The 27,720-nt window shown below is 50.3% G+C and overlaps 11 protein-coding genes across 11 annotated transcripts; 4 read left to right on the forward strand and 7 right to left on the reverse strand.

Moving 5' to 3' along the window:
* Nucleotides 1-205: 205 nt before the first annotated feature.
* sdh2 (succinate dehydrogenase iron-sulfur protein subunit SDH2) lies at nt 206-1,169 on the reverse strand (the record flags this gene model as incomplete). The annotated part of the gene is made up of 3 exons (XM_056965106.1): nt 206-526; nt 584-735; nt 809-1,169. The coding sequence occupies 3 exons, from the start codon at nt 1,167-1,169 to the stop codon at nt 206-208; spliced, it is 834 nt and encodes a 277-aa protein (XP_056825059.1).
* Nucleotides 1,170-1,782: 613 nt separating this feature from the next.
* On the reverse strand, nt 1,783-2,815 carry N7477_003444 (SDR family oxidoreductase; the record flags this gene model as incomplete). The annotated part of the gene is made up of 3 exons (XM_056965107.1): nt 1,783-2,305; nt 2,360-2,454; nt 2,507-2,815. The coding sequence occupies 3 exons, from the start codon at nt 2,813-2,815 to the stop codon at nt 1,783-1,785; spliced, it is 927 nt and encodes a 308-aa protein (XP_056825060.1).
* A 533-nt stretch (nt 2,816-3,348) lies between these two features.
* N7477_003445 (uncharacterized protein) lies at nt 3,349-4,701 on the reverse strand (the record flags this gene model as incomplete). The annotated part of the gene is made up of 3 exons (XM_056965108.1): nt 3,349-3,787; nt 3,880-4,388; nt 4,483-4,701. The coding sequence occupies 3 exons, from the start codon at nt 4,699-4,701 to the stop codon at nt 3,349-3,351; spliced, it is 1,167 nt and encodes a 388-aa protein (XP_056825061.1).
* A 1,230-nt stretch (nt 4,702-5,931) lies between these two features.
* Nucleotides 5,932-7,763, forward strand: N7477_003446 (putative amidase; the record flags this gene model as incomplete). The annotated part of the gene is made up of 2 exons (XM_056965109.1): nt 5,932-6,233; nt 6,305-7,763. The coding sequence occupies 2 exons, from the start codon at nt 5,932-5,934 to the stop codon at nt 7,761-7,763; spliced, it is 1,761 nt and encodes a 586-aa protein (XP_056825062.1).
* Nucleotides 7,764-9,173: 1,410 nt separating this feature from the next.
* N7477_003447 (polysaccharide lyase family 1 protein) lies at nt 9,174-10,521 on the forward strand (the record flags this gene model as incomplete). The annotated part of the gene is made up of 5 exons (XM_056965110.1): nt 9,174-9,508; nt 9,560-9,685; nt 9,742-9,838; nt 9,888-10,121; nt 10,183-10,521. The coding sequence occupies 5 exons, from the start codon at nt 9,174-9,176 to the stop codon at nt 10,519-10,521; spliced, it is 1,131 nt and encodes a 376-aa protein (XP_056825063.1).
* A 255-nt stretch (nt 10,522-10,776) lies between these two features.
* N7477_003448 (putative sexual development protein (LsdA)) lies at nt 10,777-11,903 on the reverse strand (the record flags this gene model as incomplete). Its single annotated transcript, XM_056965111.1, has 2 exons — nt 10,777-11,484; nt 11,544-11,903. The coding sequence occupies 2 exons, from the start codon at nt 11,901-11,903 to the stop codon at nt 10,777-10,779; spliced, it is 1,068 nt and encodes a 355-aa protein (XP_056825064.1).
* Nucleotides 11,904-15,497: 3,594 nt separating this feature from the next.
* N7477_003449 (uncharacterized protein) lies at nt 15,498-17,269 on the reverse strand (the record flags this gene model as incomplete). Its single annotated transcript, XM_056965112.1, has 3 exons — nt 15,498-16,151; nt 16,206-16,955; nt 17,009-17,269. 3 exons carry the CDS (start codon nt 17,267-17,269, stop codon nt 15,498-15,500), a joined length of 1,665 nt encoding a protein of 554 aa, XP_056825065.1.
* Nucleotides 17,270-19,819: 2,550 nt separating this feature from the next.
* Nucleotides 19,820-21,444, forward strand: N7477_003450 (fungal specific transcription factor domain-containing protein; the record flags this gene model as incomplete). Its single annotated transcript, XM_056965113.1, has 2 exons — nt 19,820-20,325; nt 20,382-21,444. 2 exons carry the CDS (start codon nt 19,820-19,822, stop codon nt 21,442-21,444), a joined length of 1,569 nt encoding a protein of 522 aa, XP_056825066.1.
* Nucleotides 21,445-22,520: 1,076 nt separating this feature from the next.
* Nucleotides 22,521-23,515, forward strand: N7477_003451 (uncharacterized protein; the record flags this gene model as incomplete). Its single annotated transcript, XM_056965114.1, has 2 exons — nt 22,521-22,659; nt 22,746-23,515. 2 exons carry the CDS (start codon nt 22,521-22,523, stop codon nt 23,513-23,515), a joined length of 909 nt encoding a protein of 302 aa, XP_056825067.1.
* Nucleotides 23,516-23,988: 473 nt separating this feature from the next.
* On the reverse strand, nt 23,989-24,989 carry N7477_003452 (RTA1 domain-containing protein; the record flags this gene model as incomplete). The annotated part of the gene is made up of 2 exons (XM_056965115.1): nt 23,989-24,719; nt 24,803-24,989. The coding sequence occupies 2 exons, from the start codon at nt 24,987-24,989 to the stop codon at nt 23,989-23,991; spliced, it is 918 nt and encodes a 305-aa protein (XP_056825068.1).
* Nucleotides 24,990-25,459: 470 nt separating this feature from the next.
* On the reverse strand, nt 25,460-26,982 carry N7477_003453 (Zn(II)2Cys6 transcription factor domain-containing protein; the record flags this gene model as incomplete). The annotated part of the gene is made up of 2 exons (XM_056965116.1): nt 25,460-26,770; nt 26,884-26,982. 2 exons carry the CDS (start codon nt 26,980-26,982, stop codon nt 25,460-25,462), a joined length of 1,410 nt encoding a protein of 469 aa, XP_056825069.1.
* Between the last annotated feature and the right edge of the window lie 738 nt (nt 26,983-27,720).

Here is a 27,720-nt window from a genome sequence, read left to right on the forward strand (position 1 = left end):
TCCAGGCTGAACATTTCAATCAATTGGACCACCAGTGCATTCCTGTAAAGAAACAAATGTTCAGAATTTACACCTATGAAAACATCCGTGATAGGGTCAGGGAAAGAAGAAAAAGGAAATAGTTTAAAAACAACAGAAAGCGGCTGGCAAGACATTGAACAGAAAAGGGAAAAAAAATGATCCCAACTCCGTTTTAATTCCCCATCTATGCGGCCAGCATCTTCTTGGTCTCAGCGATGGCGCGGCCAGGGTTCAGACCCTTGGGGCAGGTTCGTGTGCAGTTGAGAATGGTGTGGCAGCGGTAGACGCTCATGCTGTTGTCAAGAGCCGCCTTGCGCTCGGCGGTGCGCTCGTCACGCGAGTCAGCCAACCAACGGTAGGACTGGAGGAGAATGGCAGGACCAAGGTACTCCTCGCTGTTCCACCAGTATGAAGGGCAGGAGGTGGAGCAGCAGGCGCAGAGAATGCACTCGTACAGGCCGTCGAGCTTCTTGCGTTCCTCGGGACTTTGGCGGTTCTCAAGACCCTACAAAGTGGTTAGACTGGATGTCCCTGTGTCAAGGATGCTAAGAGAGGAACTTACATCTGCTGTGGGGGTATCACGCTGGAGGTAGGGCTTGATCGACTTGTATTGCTTGTAGAACAAAGTCAAATCGGGGACGAGGTCCTTGACGACGTAGGTGTGAGGCAGGGGGTAGATGCGAGACTCCTGAGCGGTGTCGGTGGGGATACGGCCTGGACCGAGTCAGTATTCCAAACTTTGGAGGTGCTTTATCACTGCGCAGGTGGGGTGGCGAAGGGGACATACACAAGCAGGCCAGGGTGTTGACACCGTCGATGTTCATGGCACAGGAACCGCAGATACCCTCACGGCAGGATCGACGGAAAGTCAGGGTAGGATCAATCTCGTTCTTGATCCGAATGAGAGCGTCCAGCATCATAGGACCGGTCTTCTTGAGGTCGAGCTGGTAGCTCTCCATGGTGGGCTTCTCAGTCGGCTTGTCCGGGTTCCAGCGGTAGACCTTGAAGGTCTTCATGCTAGGAGTCTCGGAGGGAATAGGGTCGACATTCTTCGTCTCGACGGTCGCATACGAGCGAGCGAAGGTAGCAGGGCGGAACAGAGGCCGTGACGCAGCGAACAATCGCGACGTGGAGCGGAGGGAGGCCATGGCGAATTAGAGGCGAAATGAAAATTCCGGGGTGGACGACAAAATTGAGATGGATGCTGTACGGACAGCCACGGATGAGAAACGAGATGGGTGGAAGATGTAACAAGTCCTTTAGAGACGAGCCTGAGTACTACAAAGCACAGATGGCGACGAAATGAAGTCAAGGAGCAACTTGAACTTGGTAACCTCGGGTTTGAGCGTCGGCAACCTGCTGACTCAGGCTAGATCGGCCAATCATGAGCGGGATAATTCGGCTCCGATTGTCAGCATCGGGCGGACACGGCCTGCCTCGATGCCCTCATTGCCGCTCAGATGCCGTTCCACTTCCCCAGAACGCTCTATAGATCCAGATTGTGGTAGTATTGACATCGTAAGGGCCATCAGGCTCGACTAGGGGATTTTCAAAAGGGCTATCCCCAAGCGAGAGACGGTGGTGGATTGACAACCAGAGATTCAGCCTCAGGCACCAAGGCATACACATCCGAATTCGTTGCCGAGACCACGGCTCTGCTGTTCCGGCCTAGAGGACCTCGGATTGACACCTTTTAAGGACACTGCACTCACATGCAACAAATGATATACTCGCTATTACCGATGAACAAAACGCTGATCACTAACCACGAGTTACATAGTTTTGATGCCACTCATAATCCCGATTTTTCCGTAGAATTCCCCGGATCGCCTCTCGGGGCACCACCGGTTCCCTGCCCAGTACCTCCGCCATGAGCGGATCGGTGGTCCCGGCGTCACCCTGAGCAATTGCATCATACCACGACAGGAGTTTGCGGAAGAATGCCTCTGGCTTTCCTCCTTTGTCATTGGCGCCTTTCAATCGCACGAATTCCTCAGGAGAGACGAGCTGCACCTGTACATCTCGGCCCGTGGTCTCGTTGATGACATCCACGATCTCGCTGAACGTGATAGGCTCCTGAGCAGTCAGGAGAACAATTTCCCTGTCGAACCCGCCGCGAATCATCAATCGAGCATTCGCTTCGCCAAGCTCGTCGCGTAGAGTGAAGGCGATGGGCCCGTCGGATGGCAGATACACGGTGGATGTGCTCGGGTACCAACCCATGAACACAGGGAAGGCGTCGGTATATAGACCTTCACGAATAGAGGTGAAATTGATACCAGATCTGACGAGGGCGGTTAGACCATGTGTCTTGGGTCGTTGCTGGATCCATGCTTACTGTCGCATCATTTCCTCCGTCATCAAGTGAGCCTGCTGCACATCCGCATTGGAATCGGAGTGCAACCCACCAAATGCGAGAGATGTATACCAAGTCTGTGTCGGTGTCAGTCCATGGCTCTCAAGCGATGTTTTGTCTCGGACACACATGTTTGACGTTCATCTTTTTGGCCGCGTCAACGAAGTTCTGGTGCTGTCCTCGTCGCTTCTCGACATCGAACGTGTTAGTGCTCACAAAGAATAGGTTCTCCACATTCTCAAATGCGGTCTCCATCGTTTGGGGGTCATCGTAGTTGACTACTCGGAACGCGATTCCCTGATCTTCGAATCGCTTGCGGTTTGCCTCGTTCGACGAAGCAGCTGCGTATTCTGAAGCGGGCACGTTGGCCACCAGATAAGACAGCACCTGCGAGCCCAGACCACCCGTGGCTCCTGTGATTAAATATTTGAGAGTCATGATGGATTGTAAGATTCGAACGGGCTAGAGGATCTGATGGTCCTGTGGTCCTGAGCTTGGGTGAAGTGCGTTTGATCGCTATTGTTGGATTTAGCAGTCGAAACCAAAATGAGCGAACGCCTTTTATAGCAATCCTAAACGCAATCATAATTCAGAGTAACAGTGAACTGGAACCTTCCTGTACTTTTTGACACACTACCAGGTTGTGTAAGCAGGCATTGCTAAGCACCCCCCTATTGAATCTGCGGGTGGGCAGTGGCCCCACACCCATGATAATTCAAAGGCATGACATGACACCTTAGTCCGAAGCCCGAAGCTCAAAGTCGGACCATACACCTGCATTTGACTCAAGAACAAGTGATGCTGCATGAAAATCATGCGGGACTCAAGGCGCCAGAGGTAGAATCATCACCCGAAAGGTCACTGACATATGCCATCGGAATATCTTGTATAGTTCGCCATCAAGCACGTTGGTGAATACTCTCAAGATTTTTGTATTATGTATTATTCTAAAGCGTCTATCGTAACGAAATCTAGGTATGCTGCGACGAAGGGCGCGACGATTGCTCGGGCGAGGGGGTCCTCCCATCCATTCTCGTGACATTAACCTCATTCGTCACCTTGATGCCAGGCCTAGAAGAAATGATCGATCCATTCGCATCCCTGGTCACGGAGACCTCAGAGGGCATCATTTCATAATCATCATGGCCAAGCTTGGACCATTTAAGTAAGCGATTATCATCGCGAGTATGCGAGCCCATACCGCTGACTGGCTTTGAATGACTGCGCAGTCTTCCTACGGACCGCGACCGCGTGTGGCTGGAGGTGTAGTCTGTCAAGTGGGAGAAAAGATTTCCAAAGACGGGTTTCAAGGCGGGGACGGAGAGGGCGATCATTGTTCCTGCGATTTCTGCGTTCTCAACGCATAGCATTGGGTTGTAGGCCCAGCTGCCGTCAGAGGCCCATTGGCCCCTAATGACAAGCCAGACGCGGACAGGCGGAGATGATGATGACGCTTTTCGAAATTAGAGTGGTTCGGGAAGAGAAAAGGCAGGTTAACTTACAATACACCAGGGAACATGACGAACGAGAGCTTGATCTTCTTTTCCAGAGAGACGTGAAGTTGCTTGATGAGAATGGCCGGAATGACGAACATCATCACATCACAGGCGAGGGAAAGGCCGGAGTTGACGGGATATACTAAGCCCCACGACAAACATTTGTAGTCAACGGGCTCGCTCTGCCAGGCATATGGCCACAAGCCGGTAACAGGCCTGCAGTGGAAGATCAAAAGGAAAAGCTGCGGGAGATATGCGGCGAAGAGGAATGGAGCGGCAGCTAGAATGGCCACGTGGAGCTTGCCGGTGCGTGCCGTGAGACGGAAGTAGAAGGCAAGACCAGAGAGTCGGCAAAAGAACAGGGCTGTTGTATAGAGAACATGTGCGACGAAGTCGAGGACTTCGGTTTGGCGGACGGTGGCCAGAGACAGGACATATTGGATATATTCGATATGGCGGCCACTTCCAAGGTCAATAAGGACGACGGATAGGACAACAAAAGTGATGTAAATCATCTAGATGTCAATCGCGTTAGCTCGCTTCTAACATAGAGGACCTAACGCATGGTCCTTGTTTTATTCGCTCAGATTGGAATAGCTCAGCACATACCATTGTCAAGATGGCCAAGGCATCATCAAAGCCGACTTTCTTCACGATATAGAACCGTGCATAAAGTCGAACAATCAACAAACTGCCCGTCAAACAGACCAAAAACAAAATTCCCACAATGGCCGAATGATCGCGAGACTGAGCAAGATACTGCAGCGACACATCGGAGGGAATCCTCCCCGCTGCTTCCGCAGCGAGAATATCAGAGGGTATGGTCATAGTCAAGGGATAGAAACGAATGGCATGATCTGTTCACGAATGCATACTGAGACCAAGATTTCACACAATGGGCGCAACGCGAAGGACTTGCGCTGGGCTATAACGAGGCCAAGAACGCACAATATGATCGGACGGGAAAAGTGGACGCGGGCGGGATCTTACAATCAATAAGTTCTTCAGTGCAACAGTCTGAATAACCAAGAGGCGTCGAGTAGGGACATTAATTGTCCGAGTCCATCCTGTGACACGAACTGTTCCGATGTGGAGTCCAGAAGGATTCTTTGACTTTGCGAGGTTTTCCACGGTTTTCGTACACGGCGTCCAGATCTCAGTGTCTTCAAATGGGGAAAGCCCGGCCTACGCCTCTGTCTCTACCATGGCTCGGAAGCCATTTTTCTTGATCTCGGCAATAGGCCTAGACAGGTGTTGAGATCATTGTGTCTCGACTGGCACATGAACCCTTTCCTCACCTCACATCTTTTCTACGTGTTTGAAATTGTCGCCGTGGCTATAAGGCAAGTGCACGCCGACACAGATACGTTCGGGGCGATAGAGAATGCCCCCCCCCCACCCTCGAGTCACAGCCTATCAGGAGTTTGTAGCGCGTAATGGTGAAGCCGCTAGTGAATATGAGCGTCGTCAGATGAAGAAGCTCGAGGCCTTGAAGATTTTGACAGGCCATTCAGCGTGAAGGGGCGGGGCTGAGATCGTCGGTCAGCGATCGGAGAAACCGGATCCGATCGCCCTTAGATCACATTGATCATGGCTCTGCAGTTCCTCAACGATTCTTCGTGCGCTCTTTAAGGCAGGAGGTAAACTTTATTGCCCCTCAGATCGCGCTAGTCCCTGGATCGGTACCTAGCTCGGAGGCGAAGTAGGCGCCGACGGGCATTAGACGGACCCCAGTCACTGGCAAGGAGAACAACGAGGCCTCCTTCCCAGCAGCTCACCTTCACCATTGAGCTGTGGAGTGCTCCGCTCGTTCTACGCTAGGCATACAATAAGGAAGCTAGTGTTGTGATTTAGTCTACGCGAAGGTGAAGGTGGGCCCTGCGTAAATGCCTCAAGGCCATTGACATTCTCCGATTAGTCAAGGTGGTTGTCACACCCGGCCCGGCACCGTGTCTTAGGCGAAGGTCCGGAGTATATGAGATTCCGATTCCCCCGATAAAGATCGTCCCTGCCACATGGTTCTTCGGTGGGGTTCATCTTGATCTCAAGAGTCACATCATGTCGCCCTTGTTGCAGACCATCGTGGGCGGGCTGGCTCTGGCCGGTTCGGTCATTGCCACCGTCAAGGATAACGATACCCTCGTCGCTTCTCAGATTCTGACCAATCCCTATGCCTTCGACTTCCCTCGTCTGGGTGCTCCCGGTGCCTCGCTGTTCCCTATGCGGCATTGCCACGGCTTCAAGCTGGAGGAGGCTAGTGTCGATGACATCCAGGCGCGCATGGCCAACGGTTCATTGAACAGCGTTCAGCTGCTCGAATGCTACCTTGATCGCATCTATCAGACCCAGCCTTACCTGAAGTAAGTTCTACTAGGAGACAGGCGTGTTCGATGTAATTTCCCCCTCGTTTCAAGTATTGACAATCTCCCAGTGCCATCCTGCAATTCAACCCGGATGCTTACACTATTGCCCAAAAGCTGGATGAGGAGCGTGCCCATGGCAAGGTTCGTGGTCCTCTCCACGGCATTCCTTTCATTGTCAAAGACAACATCGCTAGTAAGGACCGCATGGAGACCACTGCTGGTTGCTGGGCTTTGCTCGGTAATGTTGTTCCTCGTGACTCCCACGTCGTGCACGGTCTTCGTAAGGCTGGAGCCCTGCTTCTGGGCAAGGGTGCTCTGAGTGAGTGGGCCGACATGCGTTCAAACAACTACTCTGAGGGTTTCAGTGCTCGTGGTGGCCAGTGTCGCAGTGCCTATAACTTCACCGTGAACCCCGGTGGTAGCAGTACTGGACCCGGTGTTGCCGTAGGTGCTAACCTAATCCCCATTGCCATCGGTACGGAGACCGATGGCAGTGTGATCAACCCTGCCCAGCGTAATGCTATCGTTGGAATTAAGCCCACTGTCGGTCTGACCTCTCGTTCCGGTGTGATTCCCGAGTCTCTGCACCAGGACACTATCGGTACCTTTGGAAAGACTGTTCGTGATGCTGTCTACACCCTTGATGCTATCTACGGTGTTGACACCCGTGACAACTACACTCTTGCTCAGAAGGGCAAAACTCCCAAGGGCGGTTACACCCAATTCCTTGCCAAGAAGGACGCTCTCAAGGGTGCCGTGTTCGGTCTGCCCTGGAAGTCATTCTGGGCTCTGGGTGATGCTGATCAGATTGCTCAGCTGGAGGAGCTTCTGACTCTCATCAAGTCTGCCGGTGCCACCATCATCAACGGTACCGAGCTGCCCCACTACAAGGAGATTGTGTCTCCCGATGGCTGGAACTGGGATTACGGTAGCACCCGTGGTTACGCCAACGAGTCTGAGTACTCCTATATCAAGGTTGACTTCTACAACAACCTGCGCGACTACCTCGCCGAGGTCAACAACACCAACATCAAGACCGTCGAGGACCTTGTGCAGTGGAACATCGACAATTACGGCTCCGAGGGTGGGTATCCCGGCATCCACCCTGCCTTTGGCTCTGGCCAGGATGGCCTCATCGCCTCCATGGAGAGCAAGGGTATTATGAACGAGACCTACTGGGAGGCTCTGGCCTTCTGCCGGCGCACCACCCGTGAAGAAGGTATCGACGCCGCCCTAAAGTGGAACAACGGCACCCTTGACGGCCTCCTCGTGCCTCCGGATGTGGCTCAGAGTATTCAGATCGCCGCCCAGGCCGGTTACCCCGTTATTACCGTGCCTGCCGGTACCGAGCACGTGTCCGGCATGCCGTACGGTCTCGCGATCATGAACACTGCCTTCTCCGAGCCCACCCTTATCAAGTACGCCAGTGCCATTGAGGATCTCCAGAAGACTTCCGGTACCAAGTGGCAGCGTACTCTCCCTGAGTGGCGTGGCTACCTGGAGCGCAACCTGCCGGTGATCATGTAAGATTGAACAGGTGTTGGATGAACATGAAAACGATCTATGTCCTGCTGTATAACAAGCATCCTGTAATAGATTAGAGCCATATTAATTATTATACACATGCTGAGAATTTGCATCCCGTCCCTTGTTCTTTTTGAGGAGCCATATTAATTATTATACACATGCTGAGAATTTGCATCCCGTCCCTTGTTCTTTTTGAGATTTCTGTGAACCCAATTTGGAATCGCCCTGATATTGGTGCCACAGTAATAAGCAGATGCTGGGCAATATATTATAGCGCATGTTGAGAACCTTCCGGTCAGTCTCCTGCCATATTAGAGTTCGCCTATCGATAAGTTAGATGGCGTCGGTCTGGTTGACCTATTCCCGAGTTCGCGCTATACCGAATATCAACGTGTCGGGCCGACTTGCCAAAAATCAGAGTGGAGCGCGGCAATCTTCCATAGAGTGATGGATTATTTCTGCAGAGGTTGACGGTAATTAAATGTTCAGCAAGTCAGGACACTTGTTGTGGAAACTTGCAACAGGACTCGTCGGCATTGACCAACACCAACACTAATACTGAGATGATAGAATATACAAGGATCCGTGATGGTTCGGGAGAACCATAACCATGTGCACGGTATAGTCTTAGATGATTGATGCGGAAACTACCGACGTGCTTTGAGGATCTGCAGAGTCTATTTCCTTACTCATTCCCCCGGGTGTCTTGGCTCTGCAACTCTCGATAGCTTCTGTGATGCCAAGACGGAGTAATTCATTCCCCAGTGACCCCATTTCAAACAATTCCTGTTCCTTCTAGAGCATTTGGACAATGGGAAAATCGGAAGCACTCCGGTGAAATGATATAGCAATTCTCCTCCCAATCAAAGGGACGATCTAGCTGACTCCGGAGCACGCCTCTCTTGAGTAAAATGCCCGACCGGCAAGAAAAGTCCCGATGGATCACTCTACTTAAAGTAGTATAGTGGGGCTAAGATGTTACGGTGAAACATCCTCAAGCACCGAATTCACCCTTTAACCTCCGGGGGCGCCCTCTCAAGACCTCTCCCTTAATCAATCTTTAGTTTGTGGAATTATTCGCCCACGCGCTCGTGTGGCTCGCTCACATCTTCCGATGCCCTAGTTTCTCATTACTCCGCCCGGTGGATATGCCTTGCCCTGCCTTGGGTCACCGAGCTTTAGCCGTAGAGACGGGTGTATCACATTGCGCATCCCGGTGATAGCTAGAATCCAGAGGAGGAACTAAGATGGTGTTCCATGGGGTGGAGCCAGGAGCTTCCACTGTTTTATCTTATGCTTGGCGATGAGCTCTATCCTGCTGATGGCTATATAAGATGTCGAACATGCCCGTCATGTAGAGATTCTGCACACCCACCTTCCCATCCCTCCAACCGGTCTCTTCAATTCAAGATGAAGTATACCGCTCTCTTCGCAGCGTTCGCAGCCCACGCTGCTGCCGTCAGCGTCTCCGGTGCTGCTGAGGGTTTCGCCAAGGGCGTGACTGGTGGTGGCTCTGCGACTGCCGTCTACCCTTCTACCAACGATGAGCTGGTCTCTTACCTTTCTGATAGCGAGGCTCGTGTCATCGTTCTGACCAAGACCTTCGACTTCCGTGGCACTGAGGGTACTACCACCTCCACCGGCTGTGCTCCTTGGGGCACTGCCTCCGGCTGCCAGGTTGCCATCAACCAGAACGACTGGTGCACAAACTACGAGCCCAATGCGCCCTCCGTCTCCGTTTCCTAGTGAGTCCTGTCCCAGTTCATAGAAAGGAGCGAATGTCTAACCATCAACAGCGATAACGCCGGTATCCTGGGTATGACCGTTGCCTCCGACAAGACCCTCATCGGTGAGGGCTCCGCCGGTGTCATCAAGGGTAAGGGCCTTCGCATCGTCAGCGGTGCCTCGAACATCATCATCCAGTACATCTATCTCACGCATGTCATAAAAAAATTTTACCTCCTAACAATAATCACAGGAACATTGCTGTCACTGATATCAACCCCGAATACGTCTGGGGTGGTGATGCCATCACCATCGACAACTCTGATATGGTCTGGATTGACCATGTTACTGTACGCATCCTCATTCCAATCCATCGCACACTTCCCTAACAAATCATAGACTGCTCGTATCGGTCGTCAGCACATCGTCCTGGGTACCGATGCCTCCAAGCGTGTGACCATCTCTAACAACTTCATCAACGGTGTCTCCACCTGGTCCGCTACCTGCGATACCTACCACTACTGGGCCCTCTACTTTGACGGTGACAGCGACCTGGTCACCTTCAAGGGCAACTACATCTACCACACTAGCGGTCGTTCCCCCAAGGTCCAGGGCAACACCCTCCTGCACGCCGTAAGAATCATCCTCAAAACGAATCCATTTTATACAAAAATCCCTTCTAACTTTGTGATAGGTCAACAACTACTGGTACGACAACACCGGCCACGCCTTCGAGATCGGCACCGGTGGCTACGTTCTCGCCGAGGGCAACGTCTTCCAGAACATCAACACTATTGTCGAGTCCCCCATTGACGGATCCCTCTTCACTGCCCCCTCCACTACCGAGAACAAGGTGTGCAGCACCTACCTCGGCCGTGTCTGCCAGATCAACGGATTCGGATCCTCTGGCACCTTCTCTCAGAGCGATACTGGCTTCCTGTCTGACTTTGAGGGCAAGAACATTGCTTCTGCTACTGCTTACACTTCCGTTGCATCGAGTGTGACCAACAACGCTGGCCAGGGTAACCTGTAAGCGTGTATACATCCTGACTTTCTGGAAAGGAGGGAATGTTGAAGGGGTGTTTGTATAGTGTAGGAATATTAGGATTATTGATCTTAGGGAATGACAGTGTCTTTTTCTAACGGGCATTTGCTTTCGATAATTTGTAATCACGAGTGTTCATGGAAGTAATTAGAAGGTACCTTGTTTCGTGGTCGTGCAAGTCATTCGTCACGTTAATAATATGATACAAACCCAGCCGATTCCCTTCATGTGGAGGATTGACGCTCAGTTCACAACGATCAGACCAGGTCCGGCAAGAGTCCACTTGGCCACGGCACTCGCATCGCCAAATGGTCCCTCACTAAGAGTCACGGCCGCGATCGTGAGCCCATTCATCTCGTTATCGTCGTAGGGGAAGAGAGCCTCCGCCGTGAACAGATCACCCTGTCGCGACGTGACATGGAGAGGTTCGACAATAGGCAGATTCTGTTGATTGATATAAGTCATCCACAGCGGATGAGCAGTTTCGTTACGAGTATCCGAAAATGAGAAAGTAAGATTCTGGGTTTGAGCAACTGGGGGCGTGAGAATGTTCAAGGTCTCATAGGTGCGCAGCCCGATCTCGAGAATGTTAGGACAAGTGCCGGGCACGACGAAGCCCTGAATCGCAGTAAAGGCGAAGTTGAGGTCGCTAGTGGTAAGGAACGGTAACTCGCTGGGAACCTTGCCTTGTATGACTCGGAACCATCCTTGTTGTTCGCCTTCTTGACCGATAACCGAGGCGATCTCCCGTGCGAGGTCCACGTCTCTGCCGATCGCAAAGGTCTCGACAACATCTTGCAAGGTGCCGAGAACGACGTCGGTAAAGGTCATGGCGAGTGCGATGGCGGAGTCGAAGTCCTCGACCGGGAACTTGTAGTGGCAGGGCTCGATGCCCTTCACGCCGAAATGGCTCAGAGCGTTGTTTGCGCGAATGGCGTGAAGCTCTTCTTGCTAGAGGAGGGAGTCAGGGTCAGAGATCCGGGATGGGCACCAATTTTCACTAAGCTTACAGCAAGAATGACCTTCAGCCAGGAGAGGGTCTCAGCACGATCCTCTTCCTCAGTGAACCGATATCCGTCCACGTTCTCAGTGATATTGGTGATCAGCTCGCTAAAGAATGCCACCTCGAAGAGTTCGTTGAATGCAATCAGCTTCAAATTGAGGATACCTCTGTTGCTGATGACGGGTGGAGCGGGGCCGTTGGGCAGTGTTCCATGGGCGTTTTGTTCGATGATCTTGAGTTCACCGGGGCTTGGATAAGGGAGTCCATCCGGTAGGTCCTCGCCTGGCTCAGAAGCCCTGGCCGTTGGAGCAGCAAGCAGAGATGGAACCAGGCTCAAGAGAGCAAAGACAGCCAGAGGAAAGCGCATGTTGATGATGAGTGAAAGATTTAGTAAGAGCTGGTGAGCAAGGAGATAAAGGGGTGACGATGGAGTTGGTATAAGTACAGGCAGCGAAATGCGCAAAGTTCCAGGTCAGTCGAACGCAGAAATAAACACAGCCCAGAAAATTCGGGCAGGAAAGTCGACGGGGAAGGTGTGACTCCGCTACTCTTGTGTACTACCAAATCGGGTACAAGGTCGATGGTGCTGGGAAGTTTAGGCCGACGATGTACTATTGGTGACTCTATATTTAGTGCAGCTCTAGGCAAGGCTTAGCTGGTCGAGAGAAAGCTTGGGATCCTCTGTATAGCCAAAACATGAGCATGAGCGTTGAAAGTCTGTCCTTTGGCCCGAAAGGACTACAATTCGGCAGTGCAATCCTCACGTTTAATCTTGAGGCTCGACCTTTCCATCTGAGAAATCAAAAGATGCTATAAGAGGATACGAGAATTGGGGTTTCTTGAAACAGTCTGAGTAAGACTTCGTATTTGAAATGCGACTGCGGCTGTGGCGGTGGCTGAGACTGCTTGGTCCATGACCTGTCTCGCAGGACATTTCATGAAGCTTGCTCAAAAATGAGGGTTGAAAGGGGAATAACAGGGGATTGAAACAAGATCTCGATATATACCTTTGTGAATTTGGAATGACTCAAGGATCAAGCGTGCAGGGCTATCTGGTTAACGCCTACCTCGCAGAAACTGGTGTTTGGACAGACCTCGCTGTGGCTGACCCATTCATGGAAGTACGAACGGAAAGCACTTACTCTCGGAGAAATACCAAATGACCAATATGTGACTCTAGTAGCGAGCCCGGACCGATGGTCGAGATTGGATCGTCTATCTGAAGGCCTGCGCGGTTAACACTCATTGTATTTGGCGAGGAAGCGCAATGGGCTCCCAATGAAATTTCCTCTCTGTATTGTGACGTAGTTAGCGGCCGAGGGGAAATCTTATCCCTCCTAACTGTGCCTAATTATCGTTTGCCATTACAGACTGTAGTGGGGGAATTGTTGACTGCATGAAGGAGCGGTCTATCGGATGACTAAGGCTTTTGTGATATATACGACTTTCTATATGCAGGACAGGCAAGACAGAGACTCTTTCTCTTCCAAACCACCCCTATTTGTTCTCCTCCCCTATAGTCCTCCCTAGCCGTTTGTATGTGTGTATGTGTGTGTGTGTCGTCCAGTCTGCATTGTTAGACAGCCATCGAGCCGTCCCCTTTTCAATAATCACACTGATCTGCTCACTGATTCGCTCACTGAGTCTGGCCTGAGTAAGCTATATCAATAAATTATAACACGTAAGTCCTATCACATGTAGCCTTCCTCTTTGAATGGCGGTTCGTTGATGACATGACATGGTCATTACGTTGATCCCTGTAAGGCTACAAACGTAATCCACTGACTAGACCTATTAGGGCCAAGAGTGATTCACTCCATCGCCTCTATTTATTGTTTTCTCCTCTACCATCACCGTTAATGAACATTTTAACATTTCAGAAAGAAAATGCCCCTTGCGAACATGCAACCACCAAGGAATATGGGGTTTTCTACCTTGGCAGTTGATCAGCTTCGCCTTGCAAATGTTGAAAAGGTCTTTCACCTCACCAAATCTAATCATACAAACTGGAGCCTGTTTCAGACTCCATTCAAGATAGCCAAGGACTGCAGGTCTTATCTCAATGATATTGACACCTCGATCTCCAACTCAGATGGACTACATGAGATTTCGTTGCAACAGCGGCTGATTTTCCTTCTTGCTGCTGTCTATTCTACTGCTCCCGAAGACTCTCGCTTCCCTGGTCTAACCCAGATTCCTATATCGGGCAAATGTCGATTATCATTTCAGCCGATTGCCTACCGGGGAGAAATGTGTCGTCTTAAAGGAGGCCCTGATCTTTTTCTTTGGTACCAACCAGACGCTGGGTAAGAAGGCCTAGACATCAGTTTTATTATCATGGACACGAAAAAAGGCCAATCTCACCTTGGCGTGCCCCAGGCCCTTGCGTTTATGGGTCAGCTCTTCTACTACATTTCCACAGCGGCGCTGATTATCTATCTAGGCATGATTCATAGACAGCGGCGCTATGAGGGCATGGTTGAACATACAGTTCTTGGTCTCTCGACGGATCACAGCCATTTCCATTTCCTTCAAATCAATACCAAAGGAAAGATAACTAATTTCCCAATCCCTAGATGAATTACGCTAATTCACACCAGTGGTCTCAACTAGATTTGGACTATTCTAGTCAACGCTAGGAGATTATCGATACTCTTGCCTATTTACACAAGCACGCCTCTATACTATCGACCTTGCCTTGCAGTCGTGGATCTAGGAAATTCTCGAAATCTCAAGTGCAGGGAGGCCTTCTCGCAACTACCCGCTCGCGTGGCAAATTGGACAAAACATGGTTTACGTTTCAAGCCAATGGCTGCGATTCGGATGATAGTCCTGGTGATGAATAGGCTAGGCGATTGATTTTGCTTCTTGCTTCAAGATGATATCCAGACCAAAGATTATCGCTCTATGCTGAGTGATAGAGCTGAACATTATGCCAATCTCGCAGTATTTGCTTCCTTTTCGCCATTTGGAAATCGAAGATTATCAACAGCTACATTTGGTAAAGCATTATTGTAGTTACTGTTTATTCATGTTGTTCTGAGTCTGTTCCTAGCACAATATCCAGTGCCTTCCCCTCTGCCCTTTTCCTGTCTAACATTGTTTGTCATCTCTAGGGTCTTTCGTGTAGCGACTTCTTTGTTCATTTCCTCGATTCCCCTGAGCAGAGGTTACTCGTAATCGCTTCATTTACCGACAACCAGGAGCATGCGGGCGGTACTATGGTCTGCTTCGATGCGATCAAAATCATGGCTCGGTATCTTGTAAGTGTATTTATCACTGAATGCTGTGCTTTGTCTCAATTTCTCCGATAGTATGATCATCCTGAGGGCGTGTCTCCATACATGGTTCTCTGAGGCAGTGGCCACGACCACCCTGGAAGGCTTGACTTCTACAACTCTGTGATTCAGCGTTGTCATGAGTTCCATGAAATGATGGGTAACGTGGGAGATGTGATTCTTCTGCGCTCACTCACGGTGCACTCGGCTTCCATCAATAGCTTGAGAATTCCACGCATCAACACAAACCCGCCTGTCTCTCTGAATGAGCCCTTCAACTTTGACCGCGATGACCCGACCCAGTAGAGCATCGTTGAGAAGAAAACACTTCACGAACTTGGTACAGACCGATTTAAGGGCTGGGAAATCGAGGGTGGACGCGAATTTGTGAAGCCCGACCGTCTGAAGATTCAAGAGGAGCTCAAGAAGCAGGAGTTGTTGTGGTTGAGCATGAGGAAGTCACCTCCAGTTCCTGAATGAACGAGACAATGCTCGCTGATATGAGACGCGCACCCTGACCTGACATGCTCCTTAGCCTAGATACTCAATACTGTCATGGGTCGCCCTACATTCGTGCTTGTAAACGGCTCTACGCTCCCTAATGCTGTTATACCCTGATGTCAAATTCTGTGTCGGAAATCGTCGCGACGGCAAAGATTCAATTCATTATTCTTGATCGCGGTCTATTCCTTTTTCTTCCACAAAAAGGCAGATGAAAGGCCACCTAGAGCAGCGACACATGTGATGACTTCCCACACCACTTGTAGCGCCATGGCGGAAGCATCCTGGACCGCTTCTCTCTGACCTTCTGCCATCTGTACCTGATCCATCAAGATAATATAACCTTTGGCTGTATTGATAAGGTCGTATTTCAGACCAATACTCTGGAGTTCATCGCCAAAACGATTTAAAAAGATGACTCCACCAACAGGGATCGCGAATGCCATGCCCCAGGCGCGCATCAAATTAGCAATGGTTGTTGGGTTTGTCGGCAAGGAAACACCTTCCAACTTGGGTATATCGTGGATGCGAATATTGTAGCTTGACAGCAAGAGGCCGTGACCAAGTCCAGCCGAGAAGAATAAAAACACCCACCCAACGGTCGGGGTTGTGCTATCAAGAAGAATGGAGCATCCTGATGCGAGGGTAACGAGGAGCCAGCCCCCAGAAATGATCCACTTGGAGCACTGCGACTCCCGAGCCATGATAATGCCCACCAGGGCGGCTGGTATAATGGCAAACCCAGTGATTGCGAATAACGAGACGCCAGAAAGTACCGTGCTGAAATATTTTGTCGACATGAAATAGAAGGTAAAGAACTGCAGCTGGCAGTAAACCTGAAATGAAGGTTAGCTACCACCTCCCCTATGATTTCCAGATCCAGATCTCACCACAAAGCCATGAAGGAAGCATCCCACATAGGACATGACCGTCACCCGCGTCTTAAACACACGCACACCAAATTGCGGATGTAAAGCCCAAGTCGACTCATAGAACACCATGGCGATAAAAATTGCAACTCCTATCGCAATTGGCATCCATGTCTGCCAGTCATTCCACCGGTATACACTCCCGGCCCAGTTCAATCCAACAAGAATCGTTCCCGGGCCAATGAAAGCCATCGTAGCACCAGACCAGTCGAGAATTCGTAGCTTGCGAAGCGGGATATTTTTCGACACACGCAGATCAACCGCGAATGGAATAACGAGGAGACTCAAAGCACAGAAAACGAAGTTGAAATAGAACGCCCATGTCCAGTGCGCGAAATCAACAAACAACCCACCAACGATCGGTCCCACGATAGTCCCCAGCAGTCGCGTGAGCAAAATATAACATGAATACCGCGAGTGTACAGACTTGGGTGCTGATTCGGCCATTATCACGAAACAGAGACTCATTGCGCCGCCACCACCGATCCCCTGAATCAAGCGACCGATGACGAGCTCGGTCAGACTCATTGACCCGCTACACATGCCCGTGCCGATCGTAGTGAATACGACTGCCACGATCCAGACGGGACCGTGACTGAAGACTTCGCACATCATTGTGAAGAAGAGTTGGCTCCCGGCACTGAAGACTAGATAGGCTGTGTTTATCCAGAGGGTGTTGGCGAGTGGTTCGTTGAATGTATTTGCTAATTCCTGTACCCTGCATCAGTGTTGTTCTTGGGAGATCGACCGAGCGCGACACATACCGGCAAGACGGGTATCAACACAGCAGCGTCAAATGCATCCATCATCGCCAGGATCACGATACAGATGAAAACCAGCCAGTCGCACACGCCCGGTCGCCATTGTTGGTCTTCGGGTGAAGGGTCGCTCTCGAAGAGCTGAATCGTACTTTCCTGCGCTGGATTCGGAGATCCATCATCGACGCTGTGGATGCTCGTGCGCGGATCGAAAGTTGACTTGGGCTCAATGACGAATGTGTCGGCGAGTACTTTCGGGCGTCCCATTTGATGTAGGGAGCTGTGGGTGCTCGAATCTCAGAACAGGTCGCGTGCGTATAAGATTCGTCGCTAATTCTCTGTACAAATTCGTGGGGGCGTTAGGTTGGGTGATGGTGAGAGATCATACCCGAATGCCAGGATTTATGCCCCTGGAGGCCCAAGTCCTAAAGGGATCTGGATAGGGTGTCTTCATTATTGACCTCGGGAAGGGAGTGAGCCATGGAGGAGTATGTGCTTTGCTGAATTCCGCAAGGCCAAGGTATGCCCGCTATTACCAGGGGGACCCACAACAAGGGATTAGGGTGTACAAGGGATAGATACTCCGGGGTCATTAGACCAGAATTAAGCTTTTTTTTCTTTTATAAGTGGTCGTGCGATTTACTTTACAGGAAATCTGGGGTCAGGAAGAGTTTGATAGCCCAGAGCTTAGTGAACGAGATCATTGGGAAGATGAGGCCACAGACTCCACACGAGCATAGCCAGATGATTACTATGAAACACTAACTTGCCGCTCTTGAACTCTGGAGTCTGGGCAGGGTTTCAAATTTGGAGGGATGAAAGCTAACCGGGTAGGAGCGGAGGGGACTGATTTGAAGGAAATCCGTTGAAAAGGAAGCAACCTCCCGAGATCGTCTTGGACACTTTCGGGATGTAACTGGAAAAAGCATTGGAATGCTATGACGTAAATAATCTTGATTAGCTTTATGTTGAGTTGGATTGAGACGCCGATGGTTCGTGATGACCTATCTAATAGCCATCACAGTTGTTTGACAAGTGCAATGCGCATTGACAGGTGGCAACCAGGGAAGGAAGCGTGAAGTGGATTTTTTCGCCAAGTTGACGCAATTTAATGTATGAGGAGGGTCCAGTCTTGGTCTTCTTTCTTTGAGCTCTTTATCCCTACCACGTCTGTCAAGTATGTCCGACACTCGTAGATACGATGCTCATACCACTGGTTTCCCTCGCTGGTTGATAGCTACACCATACTGGTAGTGACATCTGCTCGAAATGGGTATTTACCCGGCTACTGTTGGGCGACTTTCTCCTTAGACTAGCTGCTGAAATTGAAAAGTCGTCTCATCTCAGCTGACAGGTTCTAGCAAGATGTGGCTTGGTCGAATATTCTGGAAATGGCATATGTTGCCCGAGAAGATCGCCTTCATCAGTATTAGATTCACCAAAGACTCTCTGAAACTCGAAGGATGACGTCTTCCACTTCCACAATGCAGTGCTTTCTTTGCCGTTGATTCCTCATTTCCCTTACATTTGGGGGCAAAACCAGTATCAACCTGAGGCCCGGGGAATTGGTGGAGCCCGGACGATTTCAAGGAATAGACGTCGCACATCGGGACTGGGTCCACCTCCGAGCGCCGATGATCGTATAACCCAGCAATCGAAGACCCTAGATAACCTTTTAATAAACGTGCGTCCACGTGTCGGGGTCGCCGTTCCTGCGGACGTTCTCCGCTGAAGAGTTCCGGCCCCCAACTCTGTACCGCGCCATTCTTGAGGGTCCACTGAGCTGCAGACTGGTCATGCGCTCTAATTTAAATCTAGTAAGAGCTAATTCTTGGGCTGGATTCTCGGCGGTAAAAAAAATAATAAAAGGGAGAGGATTTGGATTTCGGCACGGCAATGGTGGCAAAGCAGATCATCACTGAATCGTATGGCAGATCACACGTGTTCCTGACCTGTGGGGAAATCTCATTTTCTCACGGTTTCATCGTGCATGATGATGATGCATATTCCTGTACAGGAAAGATATGACACTAGCCAGGCTGGGGCCACAGCTTTGACGGAAGGAAGTTTTGAGCAAGCTTTGCATGGTCGACTGATAAGTACACGCGATGTAAAGTGGCTTGCGGTTCCTGAAATGGGGGCCTTTTTGAGTCTTGTCAGCTTACGGTTGAGGTACTAAAACCTTGAAATCTGCAGAAGATGGTAGTAATCGACTTTCACTTCCGCCTTTAGATTGATTGAATCGATAACATCGATATGCATGCCGAAAAAAGAACCCGTCGCAAACCGATCAAGTCTTGTCTCGAATGTAATCGCAGGAAGCAAAAGGTATCCATTCTTGGTGATCTGAAGGAGCCAACATGCTGACGCCGGCCAAAGTGCAATCGGCAGAAGCCCTGTAACCACTGTACTGGCCGTGGCGTACAGCACCTCTGCGTCTATTCCATGGTTCATCAGCAGCAAGGCAAGACCCACAGCCAGAACCCGCGAGGCGGACGAGCAAGCTCTGCAGCGACCCATAGTGAAGCCGAAACATCAACGACACTCTCATCGGACGAGTCAGACAATACTGTAGATGTGGACATCTTCGAATCCCAGGGGTATCACTCGCAAGGGTCGACCAGCCTCTCCCCACATGCGCCTCGGAGCCTGTCCGTTGCCCTTTGACACTGTGCCCTCACTCACCTACTGACTAAGGAACTCCAAAGTCATGTCCCTCCACCTTTGAAAATGACGAAAAAGGAACAATGTTCACGTTCTGGATCAAGGCCACCAAAGTTGTGGCCCGATAAATCGGTGACGGACTTCCTTGTGAGCATGTTTCTGCAAGAGCTTAACCGACTCTACGAAACAATTCACCCACCTTCCTTCCAGACTAGGTATATGTCCTGGTGGATAGCCCAGGAGAGCAACGATCGATCGGGTGAAGCTGTTCGGGACGAAGACATTGATTTCGGGTTGCTTGTTCTTCGAGTCTGTCTTCTTAGTATCCAGTCTCTCCCGCATTCCAAATTTCCAACCATAGGGGTATTGAAGTCGCATCCAGAGGCTATGGAGCAGTGGTATTCGTCGCTCGCCGACGAGCTCGACAAGTCCCAGCCGCCGACGAAAAAGCCTTCGATAGAGACGGTGCAACATAGGTTCTTACATGTGGGCTATTTGAAAAACTACGGAAAGGTCCGGGCCAGCTGGTCTGTTCTCAGTACGGCTGTCAGGGATGCGCATGAGATGGGGCTGCATCTGAAAGATCCAGGTATTCCTATCAGCGATTTGGAGATGGAATTACGGAGACGGACCTTTTGGAATTTATACGTTTGGGATCGGTATGAACTAGAATCGTACTCGGGACATCAAGGCATTGCTTACCCGTCCAATGCAGGTATATGTGCACCTTCTTTGGTCACTGGCCACTGATCCCGGAGGGATACTTTGACATTGAGCCTCCACACGACAATCTACAACCGTTTACCGTGAAACCTTACGTTCTCACGCCCTTCACTGATCGAATTTTCCACATCAAGTTGGCTCGATACCTAACAGCATTTATGAGCCCTCCGTCATGGAAAAGTGACCAGCAAGAACCGGCAGTAGCATCAGAATTCGCGCAGCGCTTCCATCAAGTTATCCTTGACCAATTACCTCCTCCATTCTCCCTCGAGAGCCCCGATGTTTCCTGGGACGTGGCTCATCCTGCACTCACAATGAAGAGAGAGACGCTTGGTCTGTTCATCCATATCATCGAGGCGTCACTCTATAGATCGTTCATGGACCCTTGCAAAAATCTGCACCACGGCCACAGTGTACGAGCCAAGCCCGGACCAGATCTGCTCGCACTCTCCCATCGCCGGTCTCTGATGGAAACGACATGCAAAATCATTTCGTGCATCGGCAAGCTGTACGCGCTTACTGGAAACGAGGAAGGAGGGTCGATTGACAGATTATTCACGTTACCAGTCGCCCTCGTTGACTCATTAGCCACGCTCGGTGTATGTCTACTGTCTATCCAGGCAGATGAAAGAAGATTGTTGAAGGAAGGAATGCACACTGTTGCCGACTCCATCCTTCAGCGCAGCTACAATAGATTCTTTGATGCGTTCGGTCTCCTATATCGACAAGCACCGCATAATACCTTTGCGAAACGAGGCGTGAAGGTGTTAGAGGGACTACACGGTGCCCTGCGCGCGGGCTTAAGTGGCCCTGATCGATTCGAGGCGAGCCCCACTGGGTCGACCATGATGGGATCATTCCAGGGCCCGACACATCGGACAGAATACTTCCAACTCGAACAAGCTCTTGTTTCTTTACATGCCAACGGTGGTGGTGAGGAGCCTCTGGGTCGCTCATTCATTGCACTTCCTGAATGGCTGCCGTCATTTCTCGAGTCGCCGGCTCGAAACTGGTTAATCCATAGCCAGTTCTTTTTTGGGGACATACTGGCTTGAAGAAGATTGTCTCCACTTATTAGGATAGGTATACTACAGTACATCATGATTAAAGTGAGCCCACGCGAATATAAGATGCAAGGATCATCGATGGCGATATGAGATATCATATACCATGTGTTTATAGTCGGTCGATCAGTTCTATATCTTTTGCTTTCCACCTCATGACTACTGTCTCGGCTAAAAGCCCCAACACGGTGAGCGGCTTGAGCCGCCTGCCACACTCTCAGCCCTGAGAGGTCCTCGAGCGATGCAGGTGAGACGGGCTGTCGATCTACTGCTTATCTAGGGAGAGCGCGGGAGTTGCCCCGAGAATGTTTGCTTGGCTCACATCATCCTTGGTTCGCCCTGTGCCACTAGGGCATATAATCAGCTCTACGAAGCTGGCGAGTGGTGAACCAAAACCTGGTCTGGAAGGAGCTACTGTCGCAGTGGGGGGAGGGTTGATGCCTCAGGCAGTCATCAGGCCAACATCCTTGGAACCTTGGGGAAAACTCAACGTGAAGCTTGGACGTTTTGGCCCCCGAGATGGGCGCCATTTCCTTGTTTAAGCCTGCATAGAGCGACGTCAAAAAGTGGTAAACAGGTATGGTCTATGCCTAGGGGGGCTAGTTATCCAGGAATTATAGAGAGCAACACAACTATAAGATTATCAGACGCGACGCTTGCAGCCGTTACTCTGAGCGACCAGGTCATCGACGTCATCCGGGCCGGACGGGAAAAAAAAGACACCTGCCAAAGAGCGAAGCATCCTGTCAAGCCTTATCGCTCGTGGGATCCCCTCCACTTTTTGCTGTTGCTATTCATATTGCTATTGCTATTGCTATTGCTATTTATTTTCCCTTGTACCTGTTTGCTGAGAGTGGGACAAATTCAAGCGTATTCTGCCCGTCTGCTGTGGCGGCCTGCTCGCACTTCCCGAGACTTGACCCCGATTTCAAAACACCCGAACTGGAACACTGTCTCGCCCCCACTCCTTCATGGCATTGACGCTGCCAATCTTGCTCCTCGACACTATCAAATCTGTCGTTTGAGCTCCGCCAGAAATCACCGGCATTGATCGGCGTGCGCGGACAATGCGCCCTGGGCTGGCAAAACCGGGCGCGCTCCCACTCCTGGCCCTGATTGTTTTCTCGCTGCTCACCTTGGTGCCATCGCTGTCGAGTATATACAACATTAAGCTGGCGAATTTGGCATTCTACACTGGAGCCCGTCGTATGTTCATCGGCCTGAACCCCCCCCCTCCCCCCCCCCCTGAGGAATGTTGGAATGTTAAGCTAACACATGGCCCCCTCTACTAGAAGTCCCTCTCATTCAGGATAGCGCTGCTGAAATTACCTCGGAATTACCTCCCGTCGATCCTCGCAAGTCATGGATCCTGGCTGCGCAATCAAGGTCCCGTGGGAACCGTCCGTCGCGGTCTTCACGCGTGGGCCACGGCGCGGCGACAATCCCTAGCGAGGTCGCCCCCGCCGAAAATAAAAGTCGCGCTTTGCATGGCACCGAATCTTCTTACAAATTCAGTCGAAGAGCTCGCGCGTTCCGCACGTATTTCATCCAGCAACTTGACGACTATCAACTTCTCACCCCTTTTACGAACCGGAGCTATGCCACCGAGAACGCGAACCTTCCCCCTACGCTTGCGCCCTCAAACATGGCTCCCTCGCCAACTTCAAACCTCGAAGAAACCCCCGGAAACACACCGCAATTGATTGATGAATCGATGTCCTCACACACACCTCCCCAAGCCGATTCGGGACTGCAATTCCCCACTCTGCGCAACCTCTGGCAGCAGGCCTGCCGTTCCGTAATTGGCCTCTGGGAGACCACAAAAGAATGGTCACATAATCGCGCCCTCCATCCATTAATCCGAACTGGCTCAGAATATGTTGAGTCAATATTTGGGGTCGTGCATCTGCAAGTCACGCAGAACTCTCGATGCCCCAGACAGAGAAGGAACTGGCTTTTCCCACGCCGACACAAATCTCAGAGAAATTGCCTTGTGATCAACCCACCGACGCTGCGAGTCACCACTCGCCAGAGCTACGAGGTAGTTGCATGGCAGTGGTAATTGGACTAGTTGTGGGGATTGTGTGGTTCTAGATGTACCATTGACAGCCGATGTTTGATCTTGGATTTTCAGGTTCTGGCTGATCTGGGTCATACATGTGCCCCTAATCTCCAGAGGACTTCTTCGTTCTGGCACACACCATTTACGTGATCTGATGTCTGTAATGAGTTTTTTTAATTTGTCTTGTCTGGACATATGGACGGACCTTGGATGGCGCGGGCTAGCCTTCCAGTGGAATCTAATAATGACATTTTACCTCTCAATTATCTTCCATGTCAAAATCGTCGCGAAGTCACGGAAAAGGGTATTGTAGTATCCAAACGGGCTTAAGACATTGTCATCTATAGAACAAGAACAAGTAATGAAAGTAAGGTATTCAAACACCATTAACGAGAGTGGACTCCGAGAAAAAAGGAAGATCAACAAAGGAAAAATCATAACCCAAACGCCAGACAAGAAGATCCAGTAGAGGCCTAGACTGCCATCATCCGAGGCTCGTATTTGGTCAAAGGAACATCCGACATCCTATTCTCGCTCGTAAGAGGTTCATGGAAGTCAGCGACCTTGCCCAAACGACGAGCCTTCTTGATCAGTTTCCCAGGATGAAAAACGATCAACACCAACATAGAAAAGAACATGAGGAACCCATCGAAAACATAGATATACACCTCCTGTGTATTGATAGGCGAAGTCTTATTAGCCCCGAACTGAATCGTCCGCACCAGATTACGAAGCATCATGGCAAAACAAGAAACATAGAGAGCGAGCATATACCGCTGCCAGTGGATATCCGGATTCATGACGAGAATATCCGTGGGAGATTTCTGCAATCTGCGATGCAGGGTCGCTGCAATCCAGACGAAGAAGGCAAACACGATCAGAGAGAAGATCAAACCTGCGAGGACGACTTTCTTGCCAATGTTCATGGCGTTTGCATCTCCAGTGATCTGGACGCCTGCACCGCCTAATTGTGTACAGAAACACAGGACATCGTTCAGTACAAAGATGACGGTGATCTTCTTGGGCCGCATGCTCGCGAGATGTTCGGCGCCAAACGAGCGAATGACTCGACCAAGGACCATGTAGATCGTGGCGGCGACCAGAGGAGGAGAACATAGAATGAGCATTTCTTGGAGAGCCCATGAGCCGATATTTGTTCTGCTTTCGTGGGACCATGCCCGACCGTAATATCCGAATGTTTCACCTGGTAGGAAGGCCTGTTAAAAGTCGAGCTCGAGTCGGGTGAAGTTAGGGAGATCGGGAGGGCGGAAGAGAGAAGGAACGTACAAACACCTCCTAAAACGAGTGGAATGAAATATGCGGCGCGGAAGGGAAACATCAAGATGAGATGGGCAACAGTCACTATACCGAACATGGCCATGAATGCATAGCCGGCTGTGGCTGAGGGTGTATATGGGTAGAAGTCGACCCAGGGCGAGCCCCCATTTACACCGGGGTGAAAGTCGATATCCATAGTGAAGGAGTGGAATTGTATAGTTGGAAATTGATGGGGTTTTTTCTTCACATAGAAATTGAGAAATGTCCTCTTCTTTATTAGATTTACATACCTATTTTTAAATCATGTCTAAACGCCTTGTTCCATCGACGATCTTTCGCGATTACCGGATTAGGAAATTTTTGGAACGAGTACGGGTGGAGACCGGTGGAGCCCTTTTGAAGCTGTGACCCCCGTTGATCCATAGCATATGCACCTTATCTGAGATTTACATCTCACGAACCCTGGTTAATTCATGGATCAGGCAGAAATTTTATTATTTTCAGAAACATGAAAAACGTGTTTGGGGGGGGTACTTGTGGTACTTGTAGCCACAGAGGGCATAATAGTTGACCCACCCTGCAAAACTTCAAGTACAAGGGATCCAGAGATTTCAGAGCGATGGTGGGATTTTAAACGAAATTTTTTGATTTCAATAATATACAGAGCTATTCTAGCTGAATTTGATGAAGCTGTTTCATCGGCCACTCAATCCATGAACGGAATTCCTCGTCCAAAGAGGTGGAGATACCTGAGAGCACATGTTCGGCCCAACCGCTCATGAACCACGCCGAGTCCATATATTTCAGGAGCACCGCCCAGTGCGCCAGTATGACAAGGGCGTATGGTTCCTTGCGCTCTAAAGATCCCACCATCTCCTCAGAAAGTCGATACACCCATCCGATCAAGAGATCCATTAAATCCACGCCCGAAGAACCCGCAGATCGTCTCTCGTACACTTCACGCATAATTTCGAGAAGATTCTTGATGGCAGCCAAATGTCTTCCAAGATCTCCCTCGTCTGGTATATCCCGTTCAATGAGACGTTGTACTGCTTCAGTGTGGACGGTATGCTCGTGTAATTCACTGCGCATTTCCGGTGTCAGATCATGACTTCGATCATCAGCTTTCGGTTCGAGAAGCCCACTAAACACTCCCGCACGGTGAGATGTCACAATCAATCTGACTCCGCGCATCAACATTAACCATTCGGCTGGCCCACTGGCGCTGAAGACAAGATATTCATTGGACCGTGGACCTCTGCCGAAGTAGATGAAGCATATGAGAATGGCGGACATGTAGATCTTTTGGCAATTTCCGGCATTGAGTTGCGAGAGGACACTCGTGACTGATCGGATTCCAAACGTGAAGTGGTCATCAGCTTGTTGGAGATATTGGTCTCGAAGTGTGGGTTGCTCGTGTGCTAGGTGAAGGGCTGATAGAGCCAAGATCAGGTGTAATATTGATGGAAACTCGATACCCCATTCGACGAGGTGTTTTTGCCATATACGTCTCGGATCGCCATCGCTTGTCATTGTTCGGTAGGTCTCGATGGTGTAATGGTGAAAGAGTTGTAGATCGGCTATCGAGATCGTGCCGATCAATCCCGAGGAGAGATGGCATTGCGTCCCTACTGATTGCGTGCATTTTGATGGCTGACTTTTGCATAATTTGAAAGTCTGTTTGAGTCCGCCTGTCGCAAATCGCTGAGGTCGGTACCGACTCGGACGCGATTGCTCAGAAGAAGGCTCGGAGAGTCCTGGCGATTGTGATTCTGGTGATCGCGGGGACGTGTTATATGTGCACTCGATTAAATGATTTGAGCAGTTGAAACAGGCTGGTCGTTTCTCGTCGCACTGGAACAAGTTAGTTTCGGATGCCAGGTCGTCGTACCGCCCCTGAGAAAAACATGAAAGGTGGCGCAAGATCTTCAACATCGTGGAAACAAGCCTATAAAAGAGCACAGAAGAGGTGGACAACTTGAAATACAGGAAGGAGCGAAATGAAATCAAATTAGGACTCAGACGAATGTGAAGTGGCAAACATTGATGGGGGGGAGAATGGCGAGAATAGCGACTGTCTTGAGTCTCACCTTGATGCGACGCCTTTTGCAATTACTGCATCCTAGACGGGACTTCCGATGAGTCCGCCGAGCCCTGATGGGCTTTGCGCTAGAGGGATCGGTCTCCATAGGCTGGGCGAGGGTAAGCAATAGAAGGGAGTCGTATTCGTCTTATGCAGTCGCGTCGAGCGAGACCCTGAAACTAGACTCAATGTGGAACCTAGGAGCCTGAAATCCACACTAAGATCGACAGATCTATGAGTTTCCGTTCATGTTCTGGCTATCCTGATAGGTTGTACGAGACTGAGGATAGCCTTTGCAGTGCGAATACGCAGAAATTCCCGGATTCGGTCTGGATAGGAATGGGTCCACAGTGCTCCGTTCACGACCCTGATTCGTCTATTGAATCGAGTATTGGTCGTCATGCTTTGACTCGATTCTAGGCTGCTGGATTGTCTTTCTATTTACATCGGATGTTGACCCAAAAAATAGAGACAGACATACACATCACGCCCGCGGAATGTGGTCGCTACTCTTCGAAGTAGGCTCAGGAGCGGGCGGACGATCCGGTGTCGAGTGGGCTTAGGTCCGGGCTGAATCGGTCTCGATATATTTGGCGAAGGGAAAGGGATTGATGACGAGTCTGATAGTATTTGGTTTCTCTTGACAGCGATAAAGACTACTTCAATGGCTACTATGACTTGAAAATTCTATCTGACAGATTGCTATCACATAGACATTAGTCGACCCTGGTCAATGATTATGTCGGGAACAAAATTTCGAATGTAATACTGGTTTCCTAAACTAAAAAGCCGCTGACGTTCAGAATAGATACTTCGCAGCGTCGTCTCATGACTTGCACCGGCG

The sequence above is a fragment of the Penicillium maclennaniae genome, assembly GCF_028827695.1.
Source record: "Penicillium maclennaniae strain IBT 15551 chromosome Unknown utg000003l:1.0-5670915.0:1.0-5674809.0, whole genome shotgun sequence".
Taxonomy (NCBI): Eukaryota; Fungi; Ascomycota; class Eurotiomycetes; order Eurotiales; family Aspergillaceae; genus Penicillium; species Penicillium maclennaniae.